Consider the following 26,004-nt stretch of genomic DNA (forward strand, 5'->3'; position numbering starts at 1 on the left):
TTTTTATAAGCCTGTTATCATGATCTTGGTTTCATTGTTTAATAACTGAATATTGAAGATGAAATAATCTTGACTTTTTGTAAAATAAATAAGGACATTAATGTAAAGTATGCTTATATCTGTGTGATCTGATTTGTCTCAAATTAAACTTGGAACTCACCAAGCCTCCTTAGGCAGCATCTTCCAAACCCACGACCACTACCATCTAAAACGACAAGGGCAGTTCCTCCCAAGCCACTCACCATCCAGACTTGGGAATATATCATCGTTCCTTCACTGTCGTTGGGTCAAAATCCTGGAACTAACTCCCTAACAGCACTGTGTGTGTACCTATACCATATGGACTGCAGCGGTTCAAGAAGGCAGCTCACCACCATCTTCTCAAGTGCAATTAGAGATGGGCAATAAATGCTGGTCTAGCCAGCGAAGCCCACATCCCATGAATGAATAAAAAAAAAGCACTATTCTTTGTGAATAGATGCTTGACTTTGTCATGGGAGTATAGATATTTGGGTGGTTATTGTGTTTTCCTAGCATTTCCATTTTTTCCCTCCTAAGTTCAATTAAGTGCATCAGTTAGTAAAATATATTAAATTAATTCTCCACTTCTCCCCTGAAAAGAAAACATCATTTAAGTTATGACAGCCTGTCCAGTTGTATACAATTTCTGCTGATTCAAATTGTACTGATTTTAACCACATTTATTAAATAATTTGTTCCCAACAGTCTGTCAAGTTCCTTTAATATGACCCTGTCTTTGTCACTTCAAATCATTAAATATTGTTTTTGAGTATTAAAAATATAAGCAAAATACTATAGACGCTGGAAATCTGAAATAAAACAGAAAATGCTGGAAGTACTCAGCAGGTCTGGCAGCATCTGGAGAGAGAAACAGAATCAATGGACAGAATCATCCCAGAATTGCACTGTGCGGTAATGGGTGTGTAAAACAATGTTTTGCCTCTTGGCCGTAATGGCAGGTTTTCGCGCCATATCGTCCTCTTCCCGCGTCATTATTTATACAGTCATGAGATATAGACCGTGTCACTGGTGGGCTTCCTCCAATTTGCCTGCATGCCATTTCCTCATGCCAGGTGCTATATTTGAACTGAAGCTGCAATGCACAGCTTTCGGTGCTTGCAGCCCAGGACTGCTGCACGGAAGACATGGTCCCGAAAAGCAAGAAGACTGCATCCCACCATTTTTCTGTTGTGTCCCTGGAACACCTTTTGGATGCTGTGGAGGGATGCCGTGATGCCCTCTACCCTCATTCTGGCCGCAGAAGGCCCATCAGTGTCACCACTCTGGCTTGGGAGGCGGTGGCAACGGTTGTCAGTGCCAACACTGCACAGAAGAGGTTTGCCATCCAGTGCAGAAAGAGGATGAATGATCTCATCTATGCCACCAGGGTAAGGAAACCATCTCATCACTCTAAACTTGCATACTCACAAGCCCATCACACATTCACTTACATCTCAGTAACTGGCAGCTCAAGGGACATCACCACTCACTTTTTCACACACACCCTCACATCTCCACCTGGCCTCATCTCCTCTGGAGTTTGCCACCTCAGCCCTCATCATCTTGAGACCTCTTGCACAGTTCAACATGTGTCCCCACACAAACCCTGGGATTCCCCCCTTCCCCAGTATTGTCCTAGACCTGCAGCCTCTTCCCTTGCCTGAGGTCACTTCTACCCCTTCACCAAGCAAGCTCTAGCCCTGCAGCCACTGAAAAGCCACCCCTGTGTCATGGCTGACCTGGTAAGCAGATACCTGCCTGTGAGCAACTCTAAATGTGACATGCTGCTGCCTGCGAAGCCTAGCTTTGATGACCACGAGTGCTGCCTGAAGCAAGGCAGGCAAAAAAACTCAAAGTCCCAAGTGCAGTGCAGCTCCCTAGGTGCATATCGCTTATGTTCAGTTGTGAAACACGTCAGCATGATTGTACCTGGATTATTCAGCATTGGGGAATGATTCTGGCAGGCAGGGAGGCAAGATAATGAGATGCAAATGCATTGAAATTATGTTCCTGACATTGGACAGCGGGAAAGGCAGCCCACCATTGACGGCTGGGGCAGACAATCGTAAACTGGTTTCACGATGGCGTAGAATCGATTTCTGGCCTTCTTGCCATATTATCTGCTCATGCCCGTCATATTGCCCCATTCCAATGGGGTCGGAAAATCTGGCCAATGTTTCAGACTGTTGATTTTTCATCAGAACATGAGTTGTGTTGAGAGATATTATCATATGCTCCTGATTTTCACAGGGCAGATTGTCAATTGCCTGGAGGGCTATTTGGGGGGGCCAAATGGCAGCCATGGGGGCAGGAACATAGATGGGACAGGACGAGAGTGGGTCCAATTTAAACCAGCCATGGCAACCATTACTCTGGCTGCTATTTCACCGAATCAGTTGCTGTGGTACGATTACCAATAGAGAGGCAGAGAGCTAAAACCTGGACCAGGTCTGCCCCTCACTTTGTGGATGCTGACTTGGAGATTCTTCTTGAGGCAATGAGGGAGAGGAGGCAGGTCCTCTTCCCAGAAGGTGACAGGAGAAGGCCACTCTCCCAGACAAAACAGGCCTGGATTGAGGTGACAGACATAGTGAGCAGATAGAGTGTGGCCTGGTGGAATTGGATCTAGTCTCAGATGGCAAGGTGGGTGCAACACCAGAGCTTCAGGACAGGCCTCTGGGTATCCAACCGTCAGCAGACAGTCCAGCTGAGGAGCCTGAATTTGGGAGGAATGTGAAGCCTGGGCACTTACTAAACCCTCAGTAAGGTTTATTGCCATAGTGCTGTTGAGGACATGCCAACACTGATGCATGATGCTTCTTATGAAAATAAGCTCTGGCCAGCAGTGCCTGAACTCTCTTTTTTGTCCTTGCAGGGGAAGCAGGCTCACATTGCACGCAAAAGCATCCAGATAGGAGGAGGGTTTCGCTTATTATACATCATCACCAACATGGATGAGAAATCCATGGAGATAGTGAGGGTCGCTGACCACGAGCAAGTTCACAAAGATGAGATGGGCATTCCTGGTAGAGAGTGAATTGAAACTAGACAGTGTAGATTAAGGAGCCTGATAGCATGCTGAAGACTCAGATGCACTGGGAAGCCTTAGCATTGTTCTCCAAGGCTAGTTCTCAGTAATTTTTCTTGCGTCTCCTGCAGGTGCTGACATCGAGACAATACGACCGATTCCTGCATCACCAGCAAGCCAAGTGCTGCCAGAACAGAGCTCAGACCAAACACCATCATACCTTACGAGTGTACCTACCCTCCATCAGTGCAGATTCACTTACCTCGGCGGGCCCTTATACATGCATATGTAGGGTGGCACTGGATACTAAGCACACCACCAGTGAGCAGGAGGAGGTGAGAGAGGCAGAGGCAATTGTGGGCAGTCCCCTTCAGAGGATGAAGATCACATACAGCTCTGCTCAGCTGGGCACAGATGCAGAGCGTCGGGAGTCATAGGAATGGGGGCTCTATTTAGACCAGCAGCAACAAATGTGCTCCTACATGTCAGAGTTCCCTGAGGTAGTGTGGGATCATGGGCTGAGAATGGAGGAGTCCATTCATCTCATGGTTTTGAGCACATGAGTTCCTCCAATCAGAGAAACCAACCCATGGAGAGCCATATGAGTCAATGCAGGAACTGCGCACTGATGTTCACAGAATTCATGCCACTATGTAGCCTTGACCAGTCAGTAATGGTGATGGCGCAAAGGTGTTTGGAGGGGATGGCAGTTGCACCTTGACTAGTTACCCTCTCCAACCATCTGGAGCGCCAGCTAAAGGCTGAGACAGACACTGAGGAGGATGAGGGTATCACTCCTCACAGAGCACCATCATTGTCGTTGGCCTCCTTGGTCCCTCTGGCTGAGAGATTATCTGTGCAGGAGGATCCAGTGATGGAGACTGCCCCTGCAATGATGTCGGTGTAGCAGCCTCTGGATGTGCCCCCGCTGATGCATCCATAATGAGGATGATTGTCAAGTACATCTCTGTCATACGCAGAGAGAAAAGAATAGGCCACCTCTACTTCATCTGAGGCCTCAATGGGTGCACTATGTAGAAGAGGCCGAGAGTGGAGGCCTTGGTATCAGGCAGAGCACTGGGTGGGTCACTCTGATTCCTTTCAAATGTAACCTTTAAGGGGAACAAGGGCCCATGAACAGTGACAGTAAAAGCTCTGAGCATCCTTCACTGGCCGTAAGAGTTGATCTGTTCCAGGCTGTGTCTTCAATGGAACTGTTCTCATAGGCAGCTCAAGGCTATTTCCATACTGTGCTGTTCCTCCTGGATCAAAGGGGCTCAGCTGAAACAAACTTGAATTAGATGATCCCTGCCAGTAATGGCATCCTGACAACTTCCTTAAGCCCCATGCTGGGCCCAGCAACCTCCCTAGGCACCTGGGACAGTTCTGTGTTCTGCATCTCCCTCCTCCTCCCTTTCCTCTGATGGCCCTTCAGGGCTTCACTGTCCTCAAAATCCACACCTCTCTGGAGGGCCAAGTTACATGCAGCGGATCACTACAATATACACAATACTCCAGATGTGGTCTCACCAATGCCCCATATAAGTGAAGCATAACTTCTCTACCTTTGTATTTAATTCCCCTCACAACAAATGATAACATTATATTAGCTTTCCTAATTACTTGCTGTATCTGCATACTAATCTTTTCGATTCATGCACTAGGACACCTAGATCCCTCTGCATTTCAGGAGTGTACTGCACTGGAACCACTTGTAGAGAAGGCTGATGGCCTTCTCAATGGTTGTCCCAGTGAACAGATGTTTTTTGTATCACCTCTGTGTCTCTGTGCCATGTTCTTGTGAAGGGATGAGTGTCCACCTCTTCAAGGAATATCCCTTGTCCCATAGAATCCAACCACACAGTTTTGGGGGTGGAATGAATTGCTGCGGCAGCCTACACTGAGGGAGGATGAAGGAGTCATGTCAGCTGCCAGGAAAGTGAGTGCACACGTGCAGGAAACTCTTGTGATTGTGACCAGCTGAATATTGAGGGAAAATATGAATTAGGAACAGGAGTAGGCCGCTCAGCCCCTCGAACCTGCTCTACCATTAAATAAGAACATGGCTGATCTGATTGTAACCTCAACTTCACTTTCCCACCTACCCCGATAATCTTTCTTGTTTATCAAGAATCTATCTACATCTGCCTTAAAAATATTCAAAGACTCGGTTTCCACTGCATTTTGAGGAAGAGAGTTCAAAGATTCACGACCCTGTATGAGAAAAAATTTCTCTTCATCTCTGTCTTAAATGAACATCCCCTTATTTTTAAACAGTTCTAGATTCTCCCACATGAGGAAACATCCTCTTCATATCCCCCTTGTCAGGATCTTATATGTTTCAATCAAGTCACCTCTTACTTTCTAAACTCCAGCCGATACAAGCCTAACCTGTCCTCATAAGATAACCCACCCATTCCAGGTATTAGTCTAGTAATCCTTCTCTGAACTGCTTTCAGTGCATTTACATCCTTCCTTAAATCAGGAGACCAATACTGTACACAGTACTCCAGATGTGGTCTCACCAATGCCCTGTATAACTGAAGCATAACACTACTTTTGTATTCAATTCTCCTTGCAATAAATGATAACATTCTATTAGCTTTCCTAATTACTTGCTGTACCTGCATGCTAACCTTTTGCAACTCATGCACTAGGATTCTGAGATCCCTCTGCTTCTCAGAGATTTGCAATCTCTCGCCACTTAGATAATATACTTATTTGTTTTTCTTCTTGCCAAAATGGACAATTTCACAGCTTCCCACGTTATACTGCATTTGCCAAATGTTTGCCCACTCACTTAACCTGTCTTTTTCCCTTTGTGGCTTTCTTATGTTCTCTTAATATCTTACTTTCCTACCTATCTTTGTGTCATCAGCAAATTTGGCAACCATACCTTCAGTCCCTTCATCCAAGTCATCATATGAATTGTAATAGGTTGAGGCCCCAGCACCGATCCCTATGGCACACCACTCATTACATCTTGTGAACCAGAAAAAAGACCCTTTTATGCCAACTCTCTGTTTCCAGTTAGCCAGCCAGATTCCTATCCATGCCTATCCACCCCTACACCATGAGCTGTTATTTTTTTGCAATAAACTTTAATGTGACACCCTATCAAATGGGTCTCTGGAAATCTAAGTACAGTACATCCACCGGTTCCCCTTTATTTACAGCATATGCTCCTTCTTCAAAGAACTGCAATAAATTGGTTAAACATTATTTCCCTTTAACAAAACCATGTTGACACTGCCTGATTACCTTGAATTTTTCCAAGTGCCCTGCTATAATGTATTTAATAATAGCTTCTAGCATTTACCCTATGACAGATGTTAAGCTAAATGGCCTGTAGTTTCCTGCTTACTGTCTCCCTGAATCTAGGGAATTTTGGAAAATTAAAACCAAAGCATCAACTATCTCCCCAGCCACTTTTTTTAAAACCTTAGGATGAAGTCCATCAGGACTTGGGGATTTGTCAGCTCGCAGCTCCAACAATTTGCTCAGTACCACTTCCCTGGTGATTGTAATTTTGTTGAGTTCCTCCCTTCTATTTTCTAATTTACAGCTATTTTTGGGGTGGTTCTTGTATAATCTATAGTGAAGACCAATGCAAAATACCTGTTCAATTCATCTGCCAACACCTTATTTTCCATTATTAATTCCCCAGACTAATTTTCTGTAGGACCAATGTCACTTTGTTAACTCTTTTATTTTTTAAATAGCTAAAGAAAATCTTACTATCTATCTTTATATTTCTAGCCAACTTTCTCTCATATTCTAATTTTTCTTTCCTTATCAATCTTTTAGTCATTCTTTGCTGTTTTTTATATTCTGTCCAGTCTTCTGACATGCCACCCATCTTTGTGCAATTAGTTTGATCTTGTATTTAACTTTTTTAGTCAACCACAGCTGATGGGTCCTCGCCTTGAAATTTTTCTTCATCGTTGGAATGTATCTATTCTGTGTATTCTGAAATATCCCCTTGAATGTCTGCCACTGCGTCTCTATGGACCTATCCCTTAACCTGATTTGGGAGTGATAGCCTATTGGATCTCACTGAGTGCTCATTCGGTGACTTGATGGCCACATGGGTGCAATCGATATTATCTGCTGGGGAAATCCAGCAATGAAGGCAAAACCCACTGCCATCTGTGCCCCGTTTGTCTGAAATTGTATCAGATTGGCTAGCAGCTCTCTAAGATGGAACTTGCTCCCAAGTGAGGGAGTGGAAGTCCTGTCTCCGGCCAATTATTGCTCTGTAGAGCATTAAATGGCTATGAGCTGCCAACATCAGCAGGGATGTATTCCACGGTGGACTTTTTTGATGATGGGGCAGTCTCGCCATCGGAAGAGTCCTGCTCTGCGTCTCACCCAGCTCACCATGCTTTTACACAAACGCTAAACCTGATCCAACTCACCATCCTTTCACACAGGCAATGTACCAGTTCCATCTCCCTATTACCTTTCAGTGACACTGTGCTCCGTCCAATTTCATATGGACATTGTACCCCTTCCTGACTGGTGTGTTGTTTATATTTGCTGAAGTTTAATGACTGGAGCCTCACCGGTGGGGTTATATTTACTATGGCTTAATGATGGATCATGAATGGTGTGTGGCATATTTACTTTAGTTTAGAAACATGAAAACTTTACAGCACAGGAGGCATTTAGCCCATCATGGCTGGAAAAAAAGTTATCTAGCCTAATTGCACTTTTCAGCTCTTGGTCTATAGCCTTGTAGGTTGTTGCACTCCAAGTGCATATCCAAGTATTTTTTTATGTGATAAGGGTTTCAGCCTCTACCACCCTTTCAGGCACTGAGCTCCAAACCTCCACCATCCTCCGAGTGAAAATCTTCTAACACTTCTAATTTCTCTACCAATTACTTTAAATCTATGCCGCCTTGTTATTCTCTGCTAGCAGAAGTAAGTCATTTCTGTCCATTCTATCTAGAACCCCCAATATTTTATACAATCCAATTAAAACTCCTTTCTGCCTTCTCTGTCACAAAGAGAAGAACCTGAGCCTTTCCAATCTTTCCACATAGCTAAAATTCTACTGTCCTAACAGCATCCTTGAATTCCTCTGTACCCAGTTTAGTGCGATTACATCCCTTCTGTAATGCAGTGACCAGAACTGTGGCCAATACTCTAGCTGTAGCCTAACTAATGTTCTATATGGTTCTAGCATAACTTACGTATACTTATATTCCAGGCAGTGGGCAGTTAAAGAAAATATCCCGTATGCCTCCTTGACCATTTTTCTATCTGTCCAGCTACCCTCAGGAATCTGTGGACATGCACTCTGTTCCTGTACATTTCCTGGAGTCCTATAATTTATTGTGAATTCCCTTGTCTTGCTTATCCTCTCCAAATGTATTACCTCAAATGTCTCCAGATTGAATTCCATTTGTCACTTTTCTGCTCACTTGACCAATCCATTTATATTTTCCTGATTTCTTCTTCACTATCAACCACATGGCCAACTTTCGTATTATTGGCAAACTTCTTAATCATTTAGTGACTGGATCCTCACTGGTGTGGTTTGTATTTAGTGTAAACTATAGTTTAGTGATTGGATCCTAAATGGTGTGCGCAATACCTGCTGTAGTTAGTTACGGAATTCTCATTGCTGCGGTTAATATTTACTGTAGTTGACTGACCAGTGACTACCCCCTTCCTTTCTGTACTCCACCCTTGCCTTCAACAATAAGTGCAAGGAGCTCATGGAATTCTTTGTTGCTAAGATTGACACAGTCTTCTGACTCAGAGGTGAGAGTACTACCAACTGAACCAAATTAACACCGATAGCATAACACCGCTATTAAAATAGTGGGAAAATTCAATCTGGCTTTAAGAGTTTGTATGATATTCATCAGTGTAATTCCTCAACTAAATACTGCCTCTGATCCTGTATTACCCCGTCTAATGTTGAAACCCACATTCATGTATTTGTCATCTTCAGACTCAGTTATTCCAGGCTCTCCTAGCCAACCTCACACCTGCACCCTTATAAACTTCAGCTTATCCAGAACCCCCAATGCATGTATCCTCTTCTGCATCAACTCTCACTTCCCAATCACCCTTGTTCTCGCCTACCTACCTTGGCAATGTCTTGAGTTTAAAATTGTCATCAGTATGTTTAAATTTCTTCATGGTCTTGTGTCTCTCTATTTCTGTAATCATCTCTGCCCCAATCATCTGTTGTTTTTACTCCAACCACCAGTGCATCCCGCCTTTCCTTCACTTACCATTAGCGGCTGTGCTATCAGCTGCCTAGGCTGCGTGCTCTATCCAATTATTTATGCAGGGAATGATCAAGGACATGAATTATGTTCTGTGACTATTTATTGGAAATTAACTTCTACTTCTTTGTTTTGTTTAATTCTGTGGAATATATAAGGAATCATTTTATTAGAAAGGCAGGTGAGAAATGTAACATTTGGAGGCACTTTGTATGTGCCCTGACGAGATTGCTATGTTAAGGTCTGATAGATTATTTAAGATGTTTGCAGAAAATAGTAAACCTCAATCATTGGCATAATTGATTTTGATTTTCTTTTCATACAGATCTTCACTGTACAATTGACTCTTGGAGATCAAACCTGGGAAGCAGAAGGAAGTAGCATTAAAAAGGCTCAACATGCTGCTGCAGCCAAAGCATTGAGTGAGACTAATCTCCCAAAACCATGCCCACGGCCACCAAAAAATATTATGAATAATAATCCAGGTACTGGTGCATTTTATGCTAATTATTTGATATTAACATTACTTAAATAGGGGCATAACAATTTAAACATGTTTCTATATAACATTGATAGAATTCAAATCTTTTGATCACATTAGTTGCATTCTGTTTTTACATAGGTTACATAGAATGTACAGCACAGAAACATTCAGTCTATGTTGGTATTTATACTCCACGTGAGCCTCCTCCCACCCCTCTTCATCTAACACTATTAGCATAACCTTCTATTCCTTTCTCCCTCTTGTGTTTATGTAACTTTCCCCTTTAAATACATCAATGCTTTTTATGCCTCAGCAACTCCTTGTAGTAGAAAATGTAGGTCAACCTAGGATTTCAGTAAAACATAATGGCATGAGTTTGACATTTTCATATTTTGAACTATGAAAATCATACAGCATTATAGCTATAGGTCCTGTCATTCCAAACATGTGTTGTGCCTGGAGAAACTATTTAGATCTATATAATGGGTAGGTGAAGAACAGATGATCAGCATTGGCAAGACCCCAAGTATGCTATTTCCATTAGTGTTTTTAAGTCTTACAATACATACAGTACAGATAAAGGGAAAAAAAGAAACACTTGCACTTACATAGTGCTTTTCATGACCACTGGATACCTCAAAGCGCTTTACAGCTAATGAAGTACTTTTGTAGTGTAGCTGCCATTGTAATGTAGGAAATGTGGCAGCCAATTTGTACACAGCAAGCTCCCACAAACAGCAATGTGATAATCTGTTTTTGTGATGTTGATTGAAGGATGAATATTGGCCAGGACACTGGTGTCCTGGCTATATGAAAGACATCACATCCAACAGTGCAGCGCTGGAGTGTCAGCCTGTTTTGTGTTATCACGTCCTGGATTAGGACTTGAATTCAGAGGCGAGAGTGCTTCCAACTGAGCCATGGCTGACACAATTGGGATTCCCTCCAGTAGAGGCTGTCCAAGTGGAACTGCCATTGGTGGTGGTGTAACTTGAATGAAATTAGCATAAACAATGTATTTTTTTCATACACTGTAGAGCAATTCTAATAGAGATATAGCCATCGAAATATGGTTTACCATTTTGAAAAACAGAAACAACTATAAGGGACTGGATATTTTTAACAGTACTGGATATGAATACAGTGGAAACTATTTTAGCATAAGGAATTTTAATTGTACTGAACACCCAGTGTGACATCCTTTAGCAGATATCAGAGTGTATTTTCACTGTATTTAAATACAACTGAACGTTGCATCTCAATAAAAATAAATTAATGGGCAGAATATTGCCTTTTTGGGCGGGTGCACCCGGAAACAGTCATGAAGCCGACTGCCGTCCGTGATTGGGCTCCAACCTCAATTTCACGCTGGCTGGCCAATTAACGGCTTGCCAGTGTGAAACATGCACCGCTGGGGTCGAGAGGGAGGAGTGTGAGCGCTGAAGTTCGCGCATGTCCGCACAGTAAAAGCTCCCGGAGGCACAGAGCTACCTCAGGGAGCTGAAGATTTTTAACCATAAAAATAGAGATATTTAAAATCATGAAAACATGTCTCCTCATGTGACTCTGTCCCATGAGCAGGGACATGTTAAATAGGAGTGTAAAAAGTTATTTTTTTAAATCATTGGTTGAAACCTCATCCCGCTCGTGGATGAAGTTTGGCCAAAAATGCAAAGACCGCTCGGCCTTTGTGCCCAACCGCCAACCAAACGGTTGGATGGGCAGTGAAAAATTCTACTCAATTAATTGAGTAAGGGCTTTAATAGACCACTTAATTGTCAGTGGGTGTGCTGCCAATCCCGCAGGCGCCCGCTGACTGAAATATCGCGTGAGTGCACGATGACATCGGGATGCTCGCCTGATGTCACTGCGCGTCATTTTACACTCGTTCGGGTTGGTCGCGTGCCTGTCCAACAAGCGAAAAATTCTGCCTAATAAAGATTTGCATCAATAAAACAGTTGTTGAGCAAAATAACAGACAGGAGGACTTACATTTTGAAGAGAACAAACATTAAACATGTGCTCCAAAAATTGTCAAGAAATAATGACAATTTCTATAAACACAACTGTCCGCAACTGAGAAAACAGGTTAGAACTCTTCATTCCTGCCGTAGCCAAAAGGTTAAACTGTCAGGTGCAGATGATTTTATTGTTTGTCTGAGGTTTTCTACTTTTATTTAGACCTCCATCATTTGCTATTTTTCTTTTAATCTGATAAAGAACTGGGACTTCCTTCAATGTCAGAAGACATTTTAGTTAAATGTTCGTCCAGTTTTGGGGGAGGGGCAATAACCCCCTTGGGTGGGTCTCAAATCCTTTGCCATTCATAAGGGTATCAAACTCTCTCCCTATATAGAGAAGGTTTGTTGTTCCTAGTTACCTTGGGATTTGTGTGTTAGTTGGAGGAGGTGGGGGAGGGGAGTGGTATTCGGATCCCCTGCTCCCACTGGTAAACCTGGGATTAAGGTTGCCAGCCCTCATGGATTGCTTTGGAGTTTTTAGGAATTGTGCTGATCTTCCAGGATTTGAACTCCCCAATGGCTCTGTGGATAACAGTACTACTTGTTGCACTAAACCACACAGATCAGAATATCCAGGTTTGATTTCCAGTCTGTGTTGAGTTAGCTGATTTCACCCAGATCAATTGATAAATTTGATTTCAGCACTTTTTGGCTAGAGAGGGACAAAACGTCATATGGGTTTCTGCTTTTCATTTAATTCAGTAATTCCTGCTTGCATCCGTTTTTGGACAGTAGTTGAGGGCAAGGCCAGACTCATTTGTAATACCTTTCACACTAAAAGACTGTGAGTGCAAAATGCATATGATCACTTACGTGAGATACCATAGGATTACCAACACTGTGTAACTTACTCCACCAAGGTGTAAACCTCCCAGAGAGGTGGAAGTAAAGGAAATAAAACTATATTTAAGAAAAAATTGTGATTAAAAATCCAACAAAAGGGATGACACATTCACATAGAAACATAGAAAATAGGAGCAGGAGTAGGCCATTCGGCCTTTCGAGCTTGTTCCACCATTCATTATGATCATCGCTGATCATCCAACACAATAGCCTGTTCCCACTTTCTCCCCATATCCTTTGATCCTTTTCACCTCAAGAGCTATATCTAACTCCTTCTTGAAAACATTCAATGTTTTGGCCTCAACTACTTTCTTTGGTAGCGAATTCCACAGGCTCACCACTCACTGGGTGAAGAAATTTCTCCTCATCTCAGTCCTAAATTGTCTACCCTGTATCCTCAGACTGTGACTCCTGGTTCTGGACTCCCCCACCATCGGGAACATCCTTCCTGCATCTACCTTGTCTAGTCCTGTTAGAAATTTATAGGTTTCTATGAGATCCCCCCCTCATTCTTCTGAACTCCAGCGAATATAATCCTAACCGACTCAATCTCTCCTTATATATCAGTCCCGTCATCCCAGGAATCAGTCTGGTAAACCTTCGCTGCACTCCCTCTAAAGCAAAAACATCCTTCCTCAGATAAGGAGACCAAAACTGCACACAATATTCCAAGTGTGGTCTCACCAAGGCCTTGTATAATTGCAGCAAGACATCCCTGCTCCTGTACTTGAATCCTCTCACTATGAACGCCAACATACCATTTGCCTTCTTTACTGCCTGTTGCATCTGCATGCTTACCTTCAACGACTGGTGTACGAGGACACTCAGGTCTCGTTGCACATTCCCCTCTCTCAATTTATAGCCATTCAGATAATAATCTGCCTTCCTGTTTTTGCTACCAAAGTGGATAACCTCACATTTATCCACATTATATTGCATCTGCCATGCATTTGCCCACTCACTCACCTTGTCCAAATCACCCTGAAGCATTTCTGCATCCTCCTCACAGCTCACCCTCCCACCCAACTTTGTGTCATCTGCAAATTTGGAGATATTACATTTAGCTCCCTCATCTAAACCATTAATATATATTGTGAATAGCTGGGGTCCCAGCACCGAACCCTACGGTACCCCACTAGTCACTGCCTGCCATTCGGAAAAAGACCCATTTATTCCTACTCTTTGTTTCCTGTCTGCCAACCAGTTTTCTCACCATCTCAATACGCTATCCCCAGTCCCATGTGCTTTAATTTTACAGGCTAATCTCTTTTGTGGGACTTTGTCGAAAGCCCTCTGAAAGTCCAAATAAACCACATCCACTGGCTCCCCCTCATCAACTCTGCTAGTTACATTCTTGAAAAATTCCAGTAGATTTGTAAAGCATGGTTTCCCTTTCGTAAATCCACGCTGACGCTGTCCAATTCTGCCAATGTTTTCCAAGTGCTCAGCTATTGATTCTTTTATAATGGTTCTAGAATTTTGCCCACTACCGACGTCAGGCTGACTAGTCTATAATTCCTTGTTTTCTCTCTACCTCCCTTTTTAAATATTGGGGTTACATTAGCGACCCTCCAATATGTAGGAACTGTTCCAGAGTCTATAGAATCTCGGAAGATGACCACCAATGCATCCACTATTTCTAGGGCCACTTCCTTAAGACGTCCTCTAACCCTCACACCTTCTCACCCGTTCCCCATGCCAACTCGTTTAACAAATCTTAGCTTCTTATTTAGGGGAAACTTCCTTTTACATCTTCCACTCTCATTTCTTTATAAGTCAAATGAATGAATGGTTCTTTTATCGGTAAGGCAATTTTCCTTCTGCTCAGTAGTTATTTACTATTTATTGGGAAACACCCAAATCTGCCTTGAATCCTCTAAGTTTGCTGCATGTGGAAGGAGTAGATAACAAGGCTATCCTGCCAGTAATGGAGAATTGCTATTCTTTTATGAGTGTAGAAGTCCCACAGCTCAAGCGCTGCAAATATGAGAGCTTAAGTGTGATGTTGATTATTCGATAGCCATTTTTCAGGTTGTAACTTAATAAAGTGCTATTTTACTGATATAGTTTCTCAGCTTAGGGCCGAATTTTTGCTTTTGAGGCATATAGCTAGAGTTGGGAAATTTATTGACTTGCCCAACCTACCTCGGTAGAAACCCCCTGAATGTTGCAATCTTTGTGCTGGGGTGGGGGCACGGGGCGGACGGGGCTGGTGGATAGTGAAGGATAGAGTCAGGCACATCAACCTTGGAAACAGTGCGTAGGCAGCTGCCAGTGTTAAGATGGACTGGTTGGAAGGCATGTCTTGGCTCTCTGGGACTTCATCGCAGTTGTATTAATGGCTGTTACGTCCTCTAACCCTCACACCCTCTCACCCATTCCCCATGCCAACTCATGCTCCCAACCCTCATGTCAACTCATGCTAACTCATGCCACCCAGCCACCCTCACATCCTCACCACCTCATGCCAACTCATGGCCCCTCTATGCCCAGTCATCCAGTATGCACAATGAGCCATATAGTAACAATGGCATATCTGGAATCATTCAGGGGAAAATAAACACCCGTGCACAAACCTTCTTTTGAAAAAAAACCTGCTGTTCCTACAACCCTATAAAAGTCTCAATCAATTTGACCATTAACTGAGCAGTAACAGATGCTTCAAACAATTCACACTTCTTTATCTTGATCTAATAAACATTGAGATATTCACAGTAGAGATCATAGAAATACAACTTATTATAACTACTTAACGATGTCAATCAAGCAAATTTAGCAATTCACTGCAGTTGTCAAAACAGAACACTCTGCTGTGATGATCCTTTTGTGACTATCGGCTCTCAACTAGTCATGCATAATGAGTTCAGGTATAAGAACTGTTTGGTAGAACTGGACGGCCTCATTATGCATGTTTGTTATACAAGGAGATGCCTAGTATACTATTGAAATTAAACCTGGATGATTTTGTAGTCTATTCTGTAGCTTTGTCAGTTGCATAGGGAACTAATGTTGGTGAAAGAGTAATCTGCAAGTTACTTTTTCCACTACGCTCCCATCCAGCAAGAGGTTTGAGGAGTTCCTACACTCGTTTTGTCATTAAGATTGAAACCATCTATTCGGCTGCCTCTGTAGCTTCCCCCCACTGCCCATATCCTCTTGCCCAATCTAAGCATCCCCATGCCTTATTCCTTAACTGGCATCTCTCCCACTTCTCTCTCTCCATGCACTCTCCAAGAACGTCTTATCCATGAGACCAACCTGCTGCTCCCTTGAGCCAATTTCCACAAAGCTACTAAATTTTGTTCCTGGAATCCATGTTAGCAGACCTGAAAATGGTGCTATTTTTTCCGATACAGACCCCTGCCTTGCAAATTTGTGGTTATCAACCCTTTCCTCAAATAATCCATGCTGTACTCCTCTGATCTTGGAAACTACTGCCACATCACCAACCTCCCTTTCTTTTCTCTTTACTCTCTATCATTCACAAATGCGTTCACCTCAGATTCTGAAACACGGTGGAGATACACTTCTGGCATGGTTGCATACCTCATCCTTCATCTGGGAAGAAGAACGCATGCCGGGGGTACCTCAGAGATTTTGCGATCATTACTCTATTCAAGAAGGGAGACAAGTCTGATTGCAGTATTTACAGAAGAGTCTCCCTTCTATCTACCACAGGGAGGTTCATTCCAAGGATCCTCCTCAGACGCCTCCACCCGGTGGCCGAGGCACTCCTTCCAGGGTTGCAGTGTGTTTTTCGCCCATCGATAGGCACCATGATCTTCACTGCGCAGCAAATTCAAGAAAAGTGCAAGGGATAGCACCAACCACTGTTCATGGCCTTTTTTTGACCCTGTGAAAGCCTTTGACTATGTCAACTGTGAAGACTAATGGAGTACCCTTCTCAAATTTGTCAATCTTTAGAAATTTGTCACCATTCTCTGCTTACTCCACGATGACATGTATACCATGATCCTCACCCGAAGCCATTACAAACCCACCTCAGAGAAAACTGGGGTCACACAAGGTTGCGTTATTGCACCAACCCTCCTCCATTTTCGTCATTATAATGCTGCACCTCACCTTCAGCAGATTGACCACAGGGAAAGTGCAGAGGTGAAGTCAAGGCAATTTAGGGCACGGTGACCTCTAAACAACCCATCTACCCAACCCTTCAAGCACCACTTGCCCCAGCATGTGGCAGAGTCTGCAGATCATGCATTGGACTTAGCCAATTCAGAACGCATTGAAGCGGAGTGGAAGCAGGTCATCCTCGATCCCAAGGTACTGCCTAAGAAGGGAAGGGTTACCTCTCAAATCTATGCCCATCTCTTTTGCAATTTCCTTTTTAAATCACTTCATTCAGGTTTTCACCCTAGTCTGAAATGGACCTTATCAAAGTCACAAAAGGCATACTTTGTGAATATCACCGAGCTGGATTTTGCCTCCTCGTCCTCCTCAACTTCTCTGCTGCCTTGAACACAGACAGCTATCCTCCCCCAACGCCTGTCCATTGTTCACTGGAACTGTTCTCACTTAGTTTCAATATTGCTAATTAGATATTGGTTAGAGCGTCTCTAGCAATGTTTTCTGTTTCTTAGCCCTGCACTGTTATGTCCTGGATTCCCCTAAGAATCTTCCCTTGGCTTCTTCCCCTTTCTCATCTACGTGCTGCCCCTTGACATTATCACTTGTAGCTATTGGATCAACTTCCAGATATATGCAATACCTCTCCCACAATTCTGTTGCACCCCCTTACTACCGTCTCTGTGCTATCAGACTGTTTGTCCGACATAAAATCTCAGATGAGTTGCAGTTTCCTGTGGCAGAAAACAGAAATCGTAAACTTCATAAACTTGCCACCAATTCTGTTTCCCTCCTCAGCAACTGTCTGAGTCTAAACCAGATTATTCACAAACTTAGCATCTCACTGGATCCCAATACAAAGATTGCCTCCATCCACCTCCATAACACTGCCCACGTTCATCTTTACCTCAACCTGTTTGTCGCTGCAAGTTTCATCTATGCCTTTGTCATCTCAAGAATGACTTATTCCAATGTTTTCCTGGTTGATCATTTATCTTCATCGTCAAAGGACTTCAGTTCATCCAAAAGTCTGTTGCCTGGAACTTGTGCCAAGTTCTCCTCGCCTATTACTTTGCAACATCTTATATTGAGGTTTATCAGGTTTGACCCAAATTTTGCAATTCATCCTTCAATTGTTTTTTAACTGGTTTAAATCTTAAAATCAGAAGGCCAAGAAATTAACAATCAACTTCTCCTTGATCTCAGCCATGGCTCAGTGGCCTGTCTATGAGTCGGATTGTTGTGGATTGAAGTCCTACTCTAGAAAGTTGAACACAAAAATCCAGGCTGATACTATTGGGGGAGTACCGCACTGTCAGTGGTACTGTCTTTCATATAAAACATTAACTAAGTCCCTGTCGGTTCCCTCAGACAGATGTGAAAGATTCCATGGCACTATTTTGAACAAGAGCTGGGGCATTCTTCTCCGTGTCCAGGCCAATATTTATCCCTCAATCAACGTCACCAAAACAGATTATCTGGTCATTATTACATTGCAATGAGCTTATTGTCTGCAAATTGGCTGCTGTGTTTCCTGCATTAAAACTGTGGCTACACTTGAAAAGTACTTCATTTGCTGTAAAGCATTCTGGGATGTCCTGATGTTGTGAACAATTCTATATAAATGCAAAGCTTTCTGTCTTTCATGTCTTTCTGTCTTTGAAATTTGGAAAATAAATTGAGCCTACAGAAGACATGAGGAGTAAGTATATGAAATTGAAAATACTGTCACCTGTTGGAAATTCCTGCTTCAACTAATTGTTGGCTATCTAAGTACAGTGAAACTTGTACTGACACTCCCCAAAAAAAATCTGGAAAAAAAAAGGGAACTTATTGACAGTCCCAAATGACTTAAGAGTATAACAGGTACAAGCTGCACCTTGAAATTACAAGCAGTCGCAAATTAAGAACTACAGATAGCCTTCAATGCACCAAGTCTGTTTACAACTTAAAAAACAGGGCACACAGGTCATCATATTGTGGCAGCAGCAGTTGAAAGAACTGTTTTGTGGAATGGGAGTTTTTTTACCCAGCATTCTTCCTGACAGGGAAACCACCCTCTCGGAATTGAATGCTTGCATGACTCATCCCAGAGATACAGAGGTTTCTCAGCCACTGGGGTAAAGAATTCCCTTTTCGACTGAAGCTGAAACTGTACAGAGCAAGACCACATCTCACACCACCAGTATCCTAGCAATCCCTTACCCAACCTCCAGCACTTTGAACATTAGCAGCTGCAATGTATGAAGGCAGGACATTAATCCCTTCACACTAGTACACCTTGACTCTGAACAAAAAGCCCATCAAAATAGGTATGTATAATCGTATGAAAGACAAGCTATTGATTTGGTTATCCTTTTATTTGGCCAGTAATACTAATGAGTGATTAAATAACTACAGTATTTGCCCTAGAGTGAATATTAAACAAAAATTCACAGATATATGTATCAACAGTAATTGATGATTTTAATCAAGCATTTGAATAAAAAGTTTATGTTGTTTGGTCATGTTTTTAGAGGCTACTGAAGGAATTTTTTTTGGGTTGCAGGTAGTATAACACCGACTGTAGAGCTGAATGGTCTTGCGATGAAGAGGGGAGAACCTGCTATCTATAGACCATTAGAGCCAAAACCAGTGCCCAACTACAGAGCTAACTATAACTTTAAGGGAATGTACAATCAAAGGTTAGTCTAGCAAGCTTTTTACTTATTGGTAAGTTAATTGTTAATTAAAATGTTTATTTGTGTTTAAACTATATTTTTATGCATTTGTTTTAAGAATAAATATGATGCAATTCATGCATGATTTAGGAACATAGGAACGTAGGTCTTAGGAGCAGGAGTAGGCCATTTGGCCCTTCAATGGCTAATCTGGTTGTGGTCTCAATTTCACTTTCCTGTCTGCCCGGGGATTATTACTAAAAGTCCCCTTCAAAATATATAATAGAGACCTTGCCTGAAACTTGCTGCTCAGCCACATAAGAAAAACACATTTTAGTTGAAGGTTTGTATCTGTGTGAGTATTGTATTACTCCAAAATAGTTTCTTTTTAAACATTTGCAATTTTATGACTCGTGTCTCACATTTTGTTTTAAAAGATCTGCTTGGAAAAAAATCACTACAGAAGGCAATTGGAAGCATCTGAATTAAAAATTTGTTTATTTAGGTTAGAAAAGTACATTTTTGAAAAGTATTTTATGAAACGTTGAGGTTTCCAGATCAACTGACTGACTACTTGCTTTGTTTAAAAGACAGGACACTTAAATAAAATTTGAGAGTTCATAATAGCTAATTCCACTTCTAGCCGATGGCATAACATTTTCTGACACCCATTGTCTCATCCTGTAGCCTAGTCTCATCTTTCTATGTCCACCCATAGTATTCCCTAGTATTTATTTCCTCAATTCTGTGCTCAGTCATTCATATCGTTCATGTGCTGGCACATGGTTAAGAATTTTATATCTGTCATAAGTGGTGTCATTTCCCTTTGGCTGTAAGGTTTTGTTCATAAGCTTTAATTAATAACTTTGATTCAGCATCAAGTCAAATCTATGTTAACTCCAAAATCTAAATGAAAGCTTTTCTTATAGTGAAAATTCACGTGATGTCACTGTTGTTTCCTCATGGCTCTTGAAACCTGTAAACTCTGCTGTGCATTCCAGGAACAGTCCGAGACAAAGTGAATCATTATGTTGAAGTAGCTTATTAAGGTAAGCATCTTCAGCATCTCCCTGTTCTACCAGGTTATATGAAAACATAGCCCATCTAGCCCCCTTTCTCCCACTTCCTCCCTAGTAGAGTACTATTGGATCTTTTAGCCATGATTGATGAATTATTTAAGTCCAAGTTGTTGTGCAGCCTGGCAGGTGGATTACGTTTTGGGCCAGATAATAAGAAATCAAATGATTTAAATGGCCAGACAGCAAGTATTGGAAAAATTAACCTCAGTTCTACCTCCACTGCCTCTGTGGCTTCCATCCTTTAATTGCCAGTACCTGTTGCTAACAATTCTAGTATGGATCTTATTACATACTAATAAGATCTCATCTCATCAGATGCTTGATTGAGCTACAAGATCTTTTCCAACATTCCAGCAACGTAATTTTTCTTGGTGTTATGCAAAACGGAGAGCACTCGGCTACCTACTACTTTTCCAAGCTGCATGAAAATAATCTGAACCAGGAAATCTCAATGTTTTACTCGTTACTTTGTAGACCGAAAGGGTTCAGGTGGATTTCATTCTGGACATTCTTGAATTTATTTCCATCAAGCATGACATCAAGGTTGTAGCACTAATACAGACTAGTCCAGATACTACACATCAATAGCCCTGCAGCTTATGGGTGTGTAAGTTTGTATCAGGATCTAAGAATCCAGAGGTCCAAATAGATTGGAATCAAATATGGCTTCATGTGTATCCGGGACTTTGTTTGTTGTGGCAATATTTCTTGGACTGAGATGTTTACACATATGCCCTCCCAGGCAATGGTGTGGACTGAACATTTGCGAGAGGTTGGCCATCTTCAACAATTGAGAAAAAATGTAATAGTAAATAGTACAAAACCTGCCTTCCTGACCACATGAAATAAAGGAGTAATTTTGCAAGGTTTTGCTCCAAGAATTAAACTTTGTCAGGGGCAAACAGATCAGAAAGTTGGGATTACTGTTACAGGCTGCAAGGCTCTGTGCCAGGAGTAAAGACTCTCACAGTTCATTGTATCGCTTCACCAATAGTGCAATGCTTCAATTTGAATATATATTAGGAGTCAGCATTGAAGCTCATCATTTCTCATGGGGCAGAATCTTCTGTTTGGCGTGCATCCTGACGTCAAAGCGCATCATTTCGATCCATCGTTCGGCGGGCGCGCACCAGAGTCGGCTGCACACCTGCTGAACTGTCAAAGGCCTGTTAAGGCCATTAATAAACCAATTAAGCAATTTGAAAGGGCTGCCCGTCCAACCTTAAGATTGGCGGGTGGGTGAAGAGCCCAGGTGGCCTTTGCATTTTTAAAGAAACTCCATCCACGGGCAGGATGAGGTTTCATGAAGGGTTTATTAAATTAATAAATATTTATTAAACATGTCTCAGCTGATGTGACAGTATCACATGAGGGGACATGTGTAAATGATTTTTTAACTTTTTTTATTTTGGGGTTTGAATTTTGTTTCTGCTTGGTTTTGAACCAAGGACCTTTCACATGTGAAGCGAATGTGAGAACTTGAACTTAATCTCCCTGAGGCAGCTCTGTGCCTCAGGGAGGTTTCTGTAGCACTGAGCGCTACTGGGCATGTATCACTCTGGGCGAGCCTTAATTGTCCCGCTTACATAAAATGGTGGAGCGCAGCTGATCGCGGGTGGCAATCAGTCCCACGCCCGTTCCCGAGCGGCCCGCCTGACGGGGAGAAAATTTTCCTAATGAATTCTGGATCTGTCGATGGCTGCAGCTATATTTATAATGCCTGCTGCAAGGACTATTGGAATAAATCTATTTACTTAATAACCACCTAAACACTTGCTCAAGAAGGCAAGATTTACCAAAGGGCATTTGTTATTTGAAGATGCTGGTCATAGGCAAAAAGTTTGCAGATTGTCATTGCAGCTTGCAACCACCTGTTCCTTAGTGGGAACTCCAGCATCCCTTGAAAGCTAAGGTATACTTGTTGAAGGGAATGGACCCAGCCAGTACAAAGCAATCTCTTGTTGAACAAATTTGCACCTCAAACAACCTGGCCAGCTTGTTCTTCCAATAATGTTTGTGCAACACACCAGTACAGTCTAGGTAGACAACTTAACAGCTGTAAAGCATATGAATGAGGAGAGAATTGTTCTCCCTTTTTGCAAAATACCTTTTATGGTGCACAATTTTGCACTGTAAATACTACGAGTGAAATCTTAATTCGACAAACAAGGAAATCCAGATTTGGTGTCATGGAGACTTAGCAGATGAGGTTTTCTAGATTCTGAGAGAAATTAAAACAATTGAGAAGTATTTTTTGAAAATAAGTTGATTCTCTTGAACAGAAGGCTTTGCAGTGCTCCTGTTCTGTGCCCTTGCACCTAAAACGGCATTCACAAGATTTTAGTGGAGGGCCTGTTAGCCCTGCCATGCTCAAATCTGTGGAAATCTGGTTCTTTATCACCCATGCATTCCTTGCTCAATGGAAAATTGTACTATCTTGATTGTTTCTGGGGGTATCAGGTTTTCTTGTCATAATATCATCATATTTGTACCCCATGTGACTGTACATGCCTGATCTTTATAGAGGGGTTGCACTCCCTGGGTTCCCTCCACCCTTCAGTTTTGAGAAATTCCCTGGACCATGGATATTGTATCACTTTTTAAAAAAAAGTGCATTAAGGATTATAAAAAATTCCTTTGAATTGTTCCTTGCATACTGACAGGAGTTTTGGAGCATCTCTATCTATGTGGTCCTCTGGGTGACATGGAGGAAGAAAGATTGGTGTAGGAAGCTTACAAGACTTGAATTCAAAATGTAGGTTCCCCAGAATACCCGCTAGAATTTGGCCATTTTGATCAGAACTTGTTAATTAATTTCCTGGGTGTTGAGTAAATCTGAAGTTTGAAATTTTCAACTGTTATGAGCCTTTGGGACAGTTTTAGTGAGTGAAGCAATGAAGAATTGTTATGAATCCTACATAGGAACTCTGTCAGGTAGAAATAAAAATTGTAATGGTGCAACTATTACTTGTATTTATATTATGACTGTAAGATGGTAAAATATCCCAAGAATCTCCAGAGGAGCAATATCAAACCAAATCTAACACAGAGGCACAGAAGATATTAGTGGGGAATAACCAAAAGTTTGGTCAAAGAGCTATGTTTTAAGGAGCGTCTTAAAGGGGGAAAAAGAGATGGGAAAGTTTAGGGAGGCAATTCCAGAGCTTACCTTGGCAGCTGAAGACACAGTTGCCAATGGTGAAGCAATAAAAATTGGATGGTCCAGAGAACAGAATTGGAAGAGTGTAGATATCCTGGATGGTTGTAGGGTTAGAAGAGGGTAAAGGGATAGATTGCGACAAAATACTATGTAATTATTGGGTAGGACTTTGTGTTTTGGATCAGGACCCCAACATCGGTGTCAAATGCAGGTCCTGACCCCTTACTGTGTCAGGAACAGTCACCTGTTAAGGATTTTGCCCGGATTGGCCAAAAAGCAGCAAGAGGGGGTGCTCGCCAACCAAATAAGTATGGTGGTGGGGCTCTCGAAACTGAAGGGCCGAGAGGCCCTCCAGAATGGAAGGACTTGCAGTCTGCCTTTGCAGGTAGGGGGCAAGAAGGCACCTCCATCGTGAGGCACCCTCTCAGTAAAGTTGAAAAAATTTGGAATAAAAAATGGCCACAGATGTCAGAGCATGAATGTGGAGGGGAACATTGCCACAGGTCAGCTTGTGGCTTCAGCTGTGGCCAGGTTGATGGCAGGAGGGGAAGTCTTCCTGGAGTGCTGGTCCCTCTCAGGTCTGCCTCCAGGAAGCTGCCTCCAGGTAGCCACAGGGAACCTACAGGCTGACTGGAAAATTCCAGTCAATCACAGATCCTTACTGTGTCAGGAACAATCCATTGGTCTTAAATATTGTTTTAATTATCTTAACAAGCTACCCACATAACCATTCCACTCCCAATCCAGCCTCTGGGCAAATGGCTTGAAAATGGATGCCAGCCAGCCAGTGGTGTGAAATTGCATACCTGTCTGCCTCCATTCCTGCCCCCATATTGGGGTGACATTCCTGACAAGATGGTTGAAAGGTATTGTCTCATATTTGAACCAGCATCAAACACCCTGAATGTGGACAGAATTTAGAATAAGGCAGGAAGGTGAAAGATTAATGCCTGATCCTGACCCCTCGTTGCTTTAAATTCTCGTTGTCTGTCACCCCACCTTGATTTTCTACCTAACATATTCTCCATCAGCCTCTGGACTGAATGACTCTGTTTCCTTGCCCACTCTTGTCTGAATTCACTGCTCTCTTACCTTCACAAATCTGTTCTTAAATATAGTAAAAGCAAAATTCTGCGGATGCTGGAGATCTGAAATAAAAACAGAAACTGCTGGAAAAACTCAGCAGGTCTGGCATGTTCAGTGGAGAGAGAAACAGACTTAGCATTTTGAGACCCCACCTTGGAATTGAAGAGATGCAGAAATGTGATGGATTTTTTGCTGAAAAAGTGGGGTGGTGGGGTAAGGAGAGTGAATGGAATAAAAGGGAAGGTCAGGGATAGGTTAGAGGGTGAGGGAGATTAAATACCAAAGATGACATGGATCAAAAGGCAAAAGGAGCGGTCATGGTAGTTGTAAAGAAACAAAACATTGGTCCAGAGTAGGTGTTAATAGCAGAATAAAGGTCAGCTCAGTCTGAAAACAAAAACATGAAAACAAGATACAAACTGCACTTGGGGGCAAAAGTTCAAAATGGAGGATAGAGTCTATGGTCTGAAGTTGTTGAGCTCAGTGTTGAGTCCAGGAGGCTGTAAGGTGCCTAATCAGAAGATGAGGTGCTGTTCCTCCAGCTTCCTCCACTAGAACATTATAGTGGGCTGAGAACTGAAATATGAGAGCAGGATGGTGAATTGAAATGACAAGTCATTGGAAGGTCAGGGTCATGCTTGTGGACTGAGCAGAGGTCTGTAAATGGTCATCCGGTCTGCATTTGGTTGCCCTAATGTAGAGGAGACTGCACTGTGAGCAGCGAGTACAGTATACTAAATTAAAAGAAGTACAATTAAACCATTGCCCCACCTGGAAGGAGTGTTTGGGGCTTAAGACAGTAAGGAGAGAGAAGGTAAAGGGGCAGGTGTTACGCCTCCTGCAATTGCATGGAAAGATGGGAAAGGGAGGAGGTATTGGGGGTGATAGAGGAGTAGGCCAGGTGTTGCAGAGGGAATGGTTGCTTTGGAATACTGATGGGGGAGGGGAGGGGAAGATGTGTTTGCTATAAAAACAGAAAACAGCCGGAACTCTGTAGGAGGGTCGTACAGACTCAAAACGTTAACTTTGTTTCCCTCTCCACAGGTGCTGTCAGACCTGCTGAGTTTTGCCAACATTTTCTGTTTTTGTTTCAGCTTTCTAGCATCTGCAGTATTTTGCTTTATGTTATTTATTATATAAGATGTGTTTGGTGGTGGCATCATGCTGGAGGTGGCGGATATGGCTTTGGATGATCCTTTAAATACAGAGGCTAGTGGGGTGGAAAGTCAGGACAAGGGGGAGCCTACAGTGGTTTTGGGAAGGAGAGGAAGGGGTGAGGGCAGAAGTGTGGG

General features: G+C 42.5%; 1 protein-coding gene across 3 annotated transcripts in view; it reads left to right on the forward strand.

Moving 5' to 3' along the window:
- stau2 (staufen double-stranded RNA binding protein 2) overlaps nucleotides 1–26,004 on the forward strand; it is a 536,959-nt gene that overhangs the window by 60,173 nt on the left and 450,782 nt on the right. For all 3 annotated transcript variants that reach the window (XM_041189442.1, XM_041189443.1, XM_041189444.1), the window contains exons 4-5: nucleotides 9,619–9,778; nucleotides 19,276–19,411. In XM_041189442.1, coding sequence (XP_041045376.1) covers nucleotides 9,619–9,778; nucleotides 19,276–19,411 — 296 coding nt within the window. The remainder of the gene's footprint in view (nucleotides 1–9,618; nucleotides 9,779–19,275; nucleotides 19,412–26,004) is intronic.

Source organism: Carcharodon carcharias, chromosome 6 (assembly GCF_017639515.1).
Source record: "Carcharodon carcharias isolate sCarCar2 chromosome 6, sCarCar2.pri, whole genome shotgun sequence".
Classification (NCBI taxonomy): domain Eukaryota; kingdom Metazoa; phylum Chordata; class Chondrichthyes; order Lamniformes; family Lamnidae; genus Carcharodon; species Carcharodon carcharias.